This window comes from Oncorhynchus kisutch, linkage group LG23 (assembly GCF_002021735.2).
Source record: "Oncorhynchus kisutch isolate 150728-3 linkage group LG23, Okis_V2, whole genome shotgun sequence".
Classification (NCBI taxonomy): Eukaryota; Metazoa; Chordata; class Actinopteri; order Salmoniformes; family Salmonidae; genus Oncorhynchus; species Oncorhynchus kisutch.
This window is the reverse complement of record NC_034196.2, coordinates 3452269-3464543: the sequence shown is the minus strand read 5'-3', so window position 1 is coordinate 3464543 and position 12275 is coordinate 3452269. Positions and strand designations below refer to the sequence as shown.

Here is a 12275-nt window from a genome sequence, read left to right as displayed (position 1 = left end):
CACTAGCCAGTCTCTTGAGGAGGTCTACTGAGATACTAATGGCCCACTGAGATACTAATGGTCCTTTAGGCTGGGCCCAAATCTGTTTGTGCTGTTTTGCCCAAATGTAATGGTCATTATCATGTCAAACATATGATAGTTGATACGAGTTGGCTATAAAGCATAAAAAGTTCTGGAACCAGGCTGATTACGGTAAGGCACTTGTCTTTCACTGCGCTTTATCTGACACCATCAGAATTACAAACTGAAGCCCATTTCCCCTCTCTAGTTCAAAATCTGCAGCCAGTAACCCATTTAGCAATGTTCTACTAAACTATGTAAGAACAGGTGTTTTTTTCTATGGGGCTGTTATCCTCTCTCCCCATGTGGACCAGGCTGGGTGAGGAAGGATTTACTTGCCTTCATGGCAAATAAATGCTCCACACACAGATTGTCTATGATCTTGGCGGTGGCCTGGGCCTTCCTCTCACTTTTCTCGTCTATGTTGACAAACGCAGCCCTCGACTTCGCCCTCAGAGAGTCCAGCGTCAGGCTGTACTTAATGGCTGAAACACAACAAACAACAGTCATGATTAGGGTTGCAAAACCTTCCCAAAATGCCTAGTTTTTCTATAAATCCTGGTTAGGGTTAGCTACAGCAACCTCAAAATGAAAGCTTTCTATTTGACTCCTTTTTACTGTTCTTATCGAGAGTCCGCTTTAATTCGCTGCATATTATTGAAGGAGGTTTACACTGTAAACATGTTAACATACTGTATGAAAGGAAAGGGGTTGATCAGACTCTCACCTGTGCCCGAGTTAGTGTCATCCTTCTCAGACTTGACGCTGTAGCTAAAGCAGACCCTGGTCTTCACACACACAGTTTCCCTCCCGCCCAACATGCAGCCTTTAGAGGGCTGCTGGAGGTTGATCTTGCTCGGGTCAAAGGTCATGTTGGCATAAAGCTCAGCAACATCCTTGGACCTGGATGACAAACAGCAGATTTCTGCAGCGTTCAAAAACACCTGGGAACTCGGGAAACATCATGACGTCAGTGATCTTCAGGTGGGAAAGTCAGAGCTCTAGAAAGAGGCCCGAGTTCCAGACTTGGAGATTTCCCAGTTCCCAGTTGTTTTGAACACGGCACCTGGGAACTCGGGAAACATAATAACGTCAGTGATCTTCAGGTGGGAAAGTCAGAGCTCTAGAAAGAGGCCCGAGTTCCCAACTTGGAGATTTCCCAGTTCCCAGTTGTTTTGAACACGGCATTAGCACATGGAACTGGCACATTCAAGTTACAAAAGTGAATGACCTGTGAATTAAACTTAATTAATACACGTTTCCAACAAAGGAAAACTGCTTCCATTCCTTTAAGTAAATTTCCCCAAATAGAACATATGAAACACACTATTCATGTCTTCCATGAAAAGAGGTTTGCGACCGCGCTCTAAACCACATCGCGGGCCCATGGCATCTCTACAAAGGAATCCATTATGACGAAGGTCACTGGTTTCCGTGGCGTAACTGAGTTCTACAGCTGCAGTATCAAACTGTTAGCGCCACAGTTAGCGTCCACTGCCATGGACGCTCTGGAATTAGGGAGTGACACTCCAACAGTCTACAGCCCCGCTCTGTTAAGCAGAGGTCCAAGAGCCCAGGAGGAAGAGCTGCCAAATCATTTTTTTTTATCTTTGCCTGCTGGGATTTGGAGTTTTTCACACAGCCCTGGTCAACCCCGGTCAGCTAGGCTCGTTCCAGCAGAAACTGAGTGGGTGTGAGGGATCCCTGGATGGGGGCCCTGTGGTGTGTAGAGAGCTCAACTCTGTTATATGAGATGGGAGAAAAGGAGTGAAGAGGGTTCAGCTCCATGAACTCTATGAGGAGAGGAGGGCCAGGGGGTTTGAACATAGAGAGGAGGGGGTTGTTGGTTCAAATCCCGAGAGGGACACAGCTGTGTAAACCAGAGTGACAGTCTTTGATAGATGAGCTAAAGATATAATAATACAGTTGTGTGAGATATGAGGTTACTGCTATTACTAACAGTTCAAGTGGAGTGCTAGAGTGAGTGCGGCATGAATTTTATGTTTTGACTCTAAACGCAGAGGCACTGAACACTCACCAGAACAGAGAAGCGCCTCCCAGACCTCCGATGGTAACGTCTATGATTCCATCTCCGTTCAGGTCCATGACTCCATGGATTGACTGGCCAAAGAACTTAGTCTTCACCCCGTCTCCAGGACCTGGGATACGCTGAAACCACACCAGCACACACACATTCAGAGGTCGAACAGGAATACTTCTATGGTATCTATTGTAACTGCATATTTACTGCAGAGTGTCCATCCACAAACCCCTATCCCACACATTGATTACAGATGAGGACCAGTGGTGGCTGGTGGAGGGAGAAATCTGAGGTTATGGTTCACATGTGTTCCATTCCTGCCATTAGAATGAGCCCGGCCTTTGACTTCTGGTGACACCAGACTCCACAGACGGGGAACAGCCTGACCACCTGGCCTTTTCTTTCTTCACCTGGACGTATTTCTCCTTGATCGTCTTCTTGGCTCCGTGGTAGATGTAGACTGCTCCTCTGTGGTCATTCTCGAACGGTGCCCCTATGGCCACGTCCCGGTTCCCGTCCAGGTCCAGGTCGCTGACCTCGGCGATGGCGGTGCCGAAACGGGCGCCACACGGGTCATTCTTGCGAACGTTGGTGCAGCCATGGGAGTGGGCCGAGGTACAACACGTCTGGTTGTCCGGCTTCAGCGTGGCCTGGTGCTCAAACATGCCCTTCTGGAGGTGTAGGGTGATGGAGAGAGAGGGAGAGGGAGAGGGAGAGAGAGAAAGAAGGAAGCAAGGGGGGGGACAAATGTTTGAGCATCATCAGACCCTTGTTCTAATCCAATGCCATCTTTTTTTCTAATGAGACTTTGTATTGTAACAGACAAACATCCCCGAAGTCTGATCTCCAACTAGATAGTTACATTCACTTATTAACCTTCACGGAAATGCATTTTTGATTGAACTTCATTTACGATGACTGGTCAAAGACACACACAGTGCACCACACACCTCATTGAGTTTGAAGACGTACACCTGCCCCTGTTCCTCCCTCTCTGGGCCCATGTACATAGGAGCCCCCACCAGCAGGATGTCTGTGTACGAGTCCTGGTCAACATCCACCGTCTGGAGAACGCTGCCAAAGTAGGAGCCAATCTACAGGAGACAGACAGGAGCCATAGAACGGGCGTGGAACTTCTAATCCTGGATTATATAGTCCATGGGTCAAACGACATTATAACCACTCAACCGTAAATCCAAATACAAGCTTTAATATACACCTTTACTTGGCCTCTTCTCAATTCCATGCTCAAAATAAAGTAGAAATACTGCATGATCTAATGCCTTGACATAAGTGAACTCTTTGCATGTATCTCATTTCTATCTAATTCATACCAAAGATGTAACCCGCTGTGTCTAACCACATTAACCCGCTGTGTCTAACCACATTAACCCGCTGTGTCTAACCACATTAACCCGCTGTGTCTAACCACATTAACCCGCTGTGTCTAACCACATTAACCCATGTCTAACCATATTAACCCGCTGTGTCTAACCACATTAACCCATGTCTAACCATATTAACCCGCTGTGTCTAACCACATTAACCCATGTCTAACCACATTAACCCGCTGTGTCTAACCACATTAACCCATGTCTAACCATATTAACCCGCTGTGTCTAACCACATTAACCCATGTCTAACCACATTAACCCGCTGTGTCTAACCACATTAACCCGCTGTGTCTAACCACATTAACCCGCTGTGTCTAACCACATTAACCCGCTGTGTCTAACCACATTAACCCGCTGTGTCTAACCATATTAACCCGCTGTGTCTAACCATATTAACCCGCTGTGTCTAACCACATTAACCCGCTGTGTCTAACCATATTAACCCGCTGTGTCTAACCATATTAACCCGCTGTGTCTAACCATATTAACCCGCTGTGTCTAACCACATTAACCCGCTGTGTCTAACCATATTAACCCGCTGTGTCTAACCATATTAACCCGCTGTGTCTAACCACATTAACCCATGTCTAACCACATTAACCCGCTGTGTCTAACCACATTAACCCGCTGTGTCTAACCACATTAACCCATGTCTAACCACATTAACCCGCTGTGTCTAACCACATTAACCCGCTGTGTCTAACCACATTAACCCGCTGTGTCTAACCACATTAACCCGCTGTGTCTAACCACATTAACCCGCTGTGTCTAACCACATTAACCCGCTGTGTCTAACCACATTAACCCATGTGTCTAACCACATTAACCCATGTGTCTAACCACATTAACCCATGTGTCTAACCACATTAACCCATGTGTCTAACCACATTAACCCATGTCTAACCACATTAACCCATGTCTAACCACATTAACCCATGTCTAACCACATTAACCCATGTCTAACCACATTAACCCATGTCTAACCACATTATAACCCATGTCTAACCACATTATAACCCATGTCTAACCACATTATAACCCATGTCTAACCACATTATAACCCATGTCTAACCACATTATAACCCATGTCTAACCACATTATAACCCATGTTTAACCACATTAACCCGCTGTGTCTAACCACATTAACCCGCTGTGTCTAACCACATTAACCCATGTCGTCTAACCACATGAACCCATGTCTAACCACATTAACCCGCTGTGTCTAACCACATTAACCCGCTGTGTCTAACCACATTAACCCGCTGTGTCTAACCACATTAACCCATGTCTAACCACATTAACCCGCTGTCTAACCACATTAACCCATGTCTAACCACATTAACCCATGTCTAACCACATTAACCCGCTGTATCTAACCACATTAACCCATGTTTAACCACATTAACCCGCTGTGTCTAACCACATTAACCCGCTGTGTCTAACCACATTAACCCATGTCTAACCACATTAACCCACTGTGTCTAACCACATTAACCCATGTCTAACCACATTAACCCATGTCTAACCACATTAACCCATGTCTAACCACAATAACCCGTGTCTAACCACATTAACCCGCTGTGTCTAACCACATTAACCCGCTGTGTCTAACCACATTAACCCGCTGTGTCTAACCACATTAACCCATGTCTAACCACATTAACCCGCTGTGTCTAACCACATTAACCCGCTGTGTCTAACCACATTAACCCATGTCTAACCATATTAACCCATGTCTAACCACATTAACCCATGTCTAACCACATTAACCCATGTCTAACCACATTAACCCATGTCTAACCACATTAACCCGCTGTGTCTAACCACATTAACCCGCTGTGTCTAACCACATTAACCCGCTGTGTCTAACCACATTAACCCATGTGTCTAACCACATTAACCCGCTGTGTCTAACCACATTAACCCATGTCTAACCACATTAACCCATGTCTAACCACATTAAACCCATGTCTAACCACATTAACCCATGTCTAACCACATTAACCCACTGTGTCTAACCACATTAACCCATGTCTAACCACATTAACCCATGTCTAACCACATTAACCCATGTCTAACCACATTAACCCGCTGTGTCTAACCACATTAACCCGCTGTGTCTAACCACATAAACCCGCTGTGTCTAACCACATTAACCCATGTCTAACCACATTAACCCGCTGTGTCTAACCACATTAACCCATGTCTAACCACATTAACCCGCTGTGTCTAACCACATTAACCCGCTGTGTCTAACCACATTAACCCATGTCTAACCACATTAACCCATGTCTAACCACATTAACCCGCTGTGTCTAACCACATTAACCCGCTGTGTCTAACCACATTAACCCATGTCTAAACCACATTAACCCGCTGTGTCTAACCACATTAACCCGCTGTGTCTAACCACATTAACCCGCTGTGTCTAACCACATTAACCCATGTCTAACCACATTAACCCGCTGTGTCTAACCACATTAACCCGCTGTGTCTAACCACATTAACCCGCTGTGTCTAACCACATTAACCCGCTGTGTCTAACCACATTAACCCGCTGTGTCTAACCACATTAACCCATGTCTAACCACATTAACCCGCTGTGTCTAACCACATTAACCCATGTCTAACCACATTAACCCATGTCTAACCACATTAACCCGCTGTGTCTAACCACATTAACCCGCTGTGTCTAACCACATTAACCCGCTGTGTCTAACCACATTAACCCATGTCTAACCACATTAACCCGCTGTGTCTAACCACATTAACCCGCTGTGTCTAACCACATTAACCCATGTCTAACCACATTAACCCATGTCTAACCACATTAACCTGCTGTGTCTAACCACATTAACCCGCTGTGTCTAACCACATTAACCCATGTCTAACCACATTAACCCGCTGTGTCTAACCACATTAACCCATGTCTAACCACATTAACCCATGTCTAACCACATTAACCCGCTGTGTCTAACCACATTAACCCATGTCTAACCACATTAACCCATGTCTAACCACATTAACCCATGTCTAACCACATTAACCCGCTGTGTCTAACCACATTAACCCGCTGTGTCTAACCACATTAACCCATGTCTAACCACATTAACCCGCTGTGTCTAACCACATTAACCCATGTCTAACCACATTAACCCATGTCTAACCACATTAACCCGCTATGTCTAACCACATTAACCCATGTCTAACCACATTAACCCGCTGTGTCTAACCACATTAACCCGCTGTGTCTAACCACATTAACCCGCTGTGTCTAACCACATTAACCCATGCGTTTGACAAAGCAACTACAGTAACGTAAAGATGTTGCTTGTAACGCATCGTGATGCCGGTGGTGGAAGATGGACGGCGGATGGTTTGGTCACCTGCTCTCCTTTCAGCACTTGTGTGACTGTGATGTGTTGCCCATCCAGTTTGTACACGATGACTCTGCCTGTGTGGTTGTGCCGCGGTGCCCCCGTGATATATAATACACCATTAGGGGTTGATGCAGACTGCACATCATAACCTGCACGGTGGGCAGATACACACACACACACACACACACACACACACACACAGTTCAGGACCACAGCATAAGGACACAGAGTCTCTATTAGAGGGTGATTTGAGTACATTGGTCTCCTGGCATTAGTTTAGTCTCATTGTTAAGAGGAAGCAGACACATACCAGAGAACAGAGAGGAGTGTGTGTGTGTGCGCGCGTGTGCCTGCATGAGTGTGTGTGTGTGGTTAGTTTTTCTGAAGAACACTAAACCACAGACAGTTGATATGTCAGACACACTCAGTGTTTGTGTTGGCCCGGTCTGAGACGAACAGCCACCCAGATTGTTCTCCGTGACACCTTTTTTAAATAACATTATTCTTTAATCCCACACAGCGTCTTCCCTACAGCCCGTAAAAGGTAGTATGAGGGGAGATGTAGGCTACTGTTATTTCAGTTGGAGTATAAGCATATCTGCGTCCCAAATGGCACCCAATTCCCTACATAGTGCACTACTCTTAACTAGAGCCCTACGGGCCCTGGTCAAAAAGAAGTGCAGTATAGAGGGAATAGGGTGCCAGTTGGGACACAGACCATGTCTACTGTAGAGTAATGGGGCTGGTAGTCCACCATGCTACCCTGGGCTGTTTATACAGGAGCTGGAAGGCACTAAGGACTTAGCCCACTGTCCAGTTTCCAAAGTGTCAGTACAGGTTGTTATTGTACAGGTTGTCATTGTACCGTAATCTAAATAAGAAGCTGTTCTTCTCAACTGCCATGCGTGGAGTGGCTCATATAAAACAGGAGGTCTAGACTTACACATAGATAACTACAGCAACAGAGGACAGGGCAGGAATTCAACGTCATAAAACAGCCATGTATGGTTAAATGAAGGTTTAAAAAGGTAAATAAATACAGTGTCATCCATGTGGGTGGTTTGTCTGGTCGGGCCTGGACTTTACCCACGTACCCCACCAGGCTGTGTGTGTGTGTCGTTTGTACTTACCCACGTACCCCACCAGGCTGTGTGTGTGTGTCGTTTGTACTTACCCACGTACCCCACCAGGCTGTGTGTATGTGTGTCGTTTGTACTTACCCACATACCCCGCCAGGCTCTCCTTCCTCTCGTCCAGGGGGTCATGGAAGTCTGCGTTTAGGGGAACCATGGTACCCTGGTCTGTGTGCATCACTACTGTCCCGTTCCATTCATACGCTCCCACTGCTCCCAGCATCACACCCTCCTATGAATGAATGAATGAATGAATTGTATTTAACAACTATAAAATACATTTCCCTCAGCCATGTGAGTACAACAATATGTACAGTATCTGTCTTCTCAATAATCCTGTTTTTCCAAACCTACACACCTGTGACAGACATAATTTTGTATTAAGGACTATAATAACGTGTATTTACAAAGCCCTTTTTACATCAGCCGATGTCACAAAGAGCTCATAGAGAAACCCAGCCTAAAACCCCAAACAGCAAGAAATGCAGGTGTAGAAGCACGGTGGCTAGGGAAAAACTCCCTAGAAAGGCCAAAACCTAGGAAGAAACCTAGAGAGGAACCAGGCTCTGAGGGGTGGCCAGTCCTCTTCTGGCTGTGCCAGAGGTCGGCACCTCAGGAGTAAATGTCAGTGGGCTTTTCATAGCCGAGCATTCAGAGGTCGAGACAGCAGGTGTGGTAGAGAGGGAGGGAGAGAGAGAGAGAGAGAGGGCCGAAAAAAAGCAGGTCCTGACAAGAGGACATTGTTCCTAATACAACAATGCACACATAAAAAAATTAAAGAGTCAGATGAGACAACAGCTCATAGAGATACTAGAAAGCTAATCTCCTGTCTTTGTAATGTCGTCTTCTGTGACAGCATGGGCAGTGACATTAAGGCCCTCCATCCAACTCTTTGGGACAATTATGCTACAGCACAGGAAACAGGAAGAGACCCCCCCCAGGAAGTGGAAATGCTCATTTGAGTGAAGGCTGAACAGACCAGTGACCACAGTGAGAAAGACCACTGTCGCAATGCAGGCATGTCAACTAAGAACAGATTCATATTCGCAACGACGATATCAAGTCTGAATGCAATACAGTGTCAAGTAACCATTTCCCCCACAGAACCCTGTTTCATGAATACAGGAAGACAGGACAGGGTAAAGTATTTCACAAGATGGAACTGGGTCGTCCCACGAAATAAGTGCCTTTTGGGTCCATTTATTTTAATACGGTGAAACTATTCCTTTAAAAAAATGTTTTTCAAAAGAAACAGTGAACATCTAATAGTCAATTCAGTAAAAGCAGGTGAGCAGGTGTTTTGTGGTGGAAAACTGAGCGGGTTGAAAAGAGCATGTCAACCCTGTTGCCCATGGAGATAAACAGGCTACGAATGTTTTAACGATTACGTTTTTTTGTGTGAAGCTTGCATTCAATTGTCACCCTCTGTTGCCCACAAAACGCAATGCGATTTGTGGCTGATTTAAGAACAAATTGTCAACCATTTTACAGTCAACCTTGTTACTTTATTTGGCAGTTAACATGCACTTACTATAGTCATTTTTTATTTTATTTTACCTTTTGAGATGGGAAAACATGCTTTTTATTAAGTTGAACATGTGTTCTTTATGACAGAATGTAAAAATGAGGTGAAACCAAAAGTTTAGGTAGAACCCTTTTGGTTCCAGGTAGAACCCTTTCCACCAAAAAGGGTTCTCCTATGGGGAGAACCGAATAACCCTTTTGGAACCGTTTTTTTGTAAGAGTGTAGCGCATGTTCACTCCGACTCATCGACAGAGGGGAAATGCCTGATTGAATGCACATAAGGTTTGGGAGAAGAAAAAAAAAGTTTTTGGTTTGTTCAAAGTGAACATCCTCTCACGGAAAAGGCATTTCTTGTTAGTTCTCCTCTCCCCCACAGCACAGGTCTCTCTGGGCTGAGAGAAGAGAGGAAAGAGAGGACAGAGGGTACCTCTTTAGTTGGATCATGGTGAACCAGCACAGAGATAGACAAGATGGTGAATGAAAGATCTCCCTGGCCACACACCGGTCGAATCAATATTGTTTCCCACGTCATTTCCATGAAATTAATTTAAATGGAATAACGTTGGACTAACGTGGAATAGATGTTGAAGTGATGTCTGTGCCAAGTGAATAACGCAACACCCACCGTCGTTCTGTACTGTATCTGACTGGGGCCGATCAGCGGGCAGTCACAGATTCACAAACGTGATATCCTATAAACCGATCCCCATGGCAATATGCTGCACCCTTTAGCCCAGTGGGCTAGGACAGTGGGTGTACACAAGAGAGTATTTTGAAACATAAAGCATTTGATAGATTTATGCAATTAGTTGCCCTTGGGTGTTGGGAAAGCCTAGTTGCATATTTTCCAACTGTTTCTTTTAACAGTATAGGACAGTGGAAAGCAGGGGTAGAAGGAGTTAGTTGGAAAGGGGAAATGAAAGCAGGGGTAGAAGGAGTTAGTTGGAAAGGGGAAATGAAAGCAGGGGTAGAAGGAGTTAGTTGGAAAGGGGAAATGAAAGCAGGGGTAGAAGGAGTTAGTTGGAAAGGGGAAATGAAATCAGGGGTAGAAGGAGTTAGTTGGAAAGGGGAAATGAAAGCAGGGGTAGAAGGAGTTAGTTGGAAAGGGGAAATGAAAGCAGGGGTGTATTTATTACGAAAACCGTTTAAGAACCAAACAGAAGCAAGCAGAGCAAAACAAGAGTCTCTATTGGACAAATGTATGTAGGTCCCTCCTCCCTTCAGTTTGACTCCGTTTAAGAAACGTTTTGCAACAGAATCGGCGTAATGAATACGTCCCAGGAGTAGAAGGAAACAACAGTAGGCAATGTGGACTCACCTTAGAGGTGTGGGCACTAAATCCTGCCTGGGACATCTCCATCTCAAACGACGAGGTGTAGTTACCTGACGTTGCTGTGGAAAGGACATTCACATTGATCCATTACTATACGATCACATTACGATACGATCACTCTCACTGATCCATTTTCATTGGAACTGTCTGCGGACTGTTTTTAATGTCGTTATTGTTTCTAAATTGTACGACTATGTGGCTGTTTGGATGATAACTCACTTCCCCCTTGGGGATGAATAAAACACAATCTCATCTCTTTTGATTTCACTGCATAGAGAAGAACTCGAGCACAGCTCCGGAGAAGAACTCGAGCACAGCTCCGGAGTAGAACTCGAGCAGAGCTCCGGAGTAGAACTCGAGCACAGCTCCGGAGTAGAACTCGAGCACAGCTCCGGAGTAGAACTCGAGCACAGCTCCAGGGAAGAACTCGAGCACAGCTCCGGAGTAGAACTCGAGCACAGCTCCGGAGTAGAACTCGAGCACAGCTCCGGAGAACAACTTGAGCACAGCTCCGGAGAAGAACTCGAGCACAGCTCCGGAGAAGAACTCGAGCACAGCTCCGGAGAAGAACTCGAGCACAGCTCCGGAGAAGAACTCGAGCACAGCTCCGGAGAAGAACTCGAGCACAGCTCCAGAGAAGAACTCGAGCACAGCTCCGGAGAAGAACTTGAGCACAGCTCCGGAGAAGAACCCGCCCTTGGCCACCGTTGTCGCTGAGATCAAAGTAGCACAAAGCATGTGGTCGCGATTTAACTAGAAGAAAGTAGCTCAGCCTACCTTCCAAGGCAAAGATCCTGCTTCCCAGAGCGTCTACGATGGTGAGCAAGGCAAACTCGTCGGACACGTTGAAGAAGTGATCTCCCACAGGATCGCTGGAGATGTTCTTGATCTCCTCAATGAACTTTTTCACCTCAGTGATGCTTCTGTTGTTCCTGTTGTAATCACCAAGCACCTGAAGGGAAACAAATAGTGTTGTTTTTTTATTTGATTTATTTAACTAACCGTTATTTATACAGGCAAGTCAACTAAGAACAGATTCGTATTCGCAACGGCGATATCAAGTCTGAAAAACAGTCCTCTATATACAGAATGTGGTCCATGTAGGGAACAGGATTTGAACCCATAACTCTTGGCCTGCCTGGGCTGGAAGATTCCCAGTTGCAGACTCCTAGTTGGAGGATTCCCATACTGTTTATTCTCTCCTGATTCATAGAAGCCTCTTACCAGGATTTCTGGAAAATCGGAGAATTCTTGGAATGTTCCTGGGATTTTGCAACCCTCATACCAAACCATCTAAACTACGGTGTGTTTACTTGAGGTCTGTTAGGGCTGTGACTGTGATCTTGCAACCCTCATACCAAACCATCTAAACTATGGTGTGTTTCTTTGAGGTCTGTCAGGGCTGTGA

General features: G+C 45.5%; 1 protein-coding gene across 1 annotated transcript in view; it reads right to left on the bottom strand.

Moving 5' to 3' along the window:
* The window catches only part of itga1 (integrin, alpha 1), a 108335-nt gene that overhangs the window by 19541 nt on the left and 76519 nt on the right, over positions 1-12275 (bottom strand). The window contains exons 9-17 of the mRNA XM_031802717.1: positions 11645-11819; positions 10853-10926; positions 8097-8241; positions 6883-7025; positions 3052-3195; positions 2512-2772; positions 2099-2229; positions 788-963; positions 400-545 (exon numbers count right to left, since the gene is read on the bottom strand). Coding sequence (XP_031658577.1) covers positions 400-545; positions 788-963; positions 2099-2229; positions 2512-2772; positions 3052-3195; positions 6883-7025; positions 8097-8241; positions 10853-10926; positions 11645-11819 — 1395 coding nt within the window. The remainder of the gene's footprint in view (positions 1-399; positions 546-787; positions 964-2098; positions 2230-2511; positions 2773-3051; positions 3196-6882; positions 7026-8096; positions 8242-10852; positions 10927-11644; positions 11820-12275) is intronic.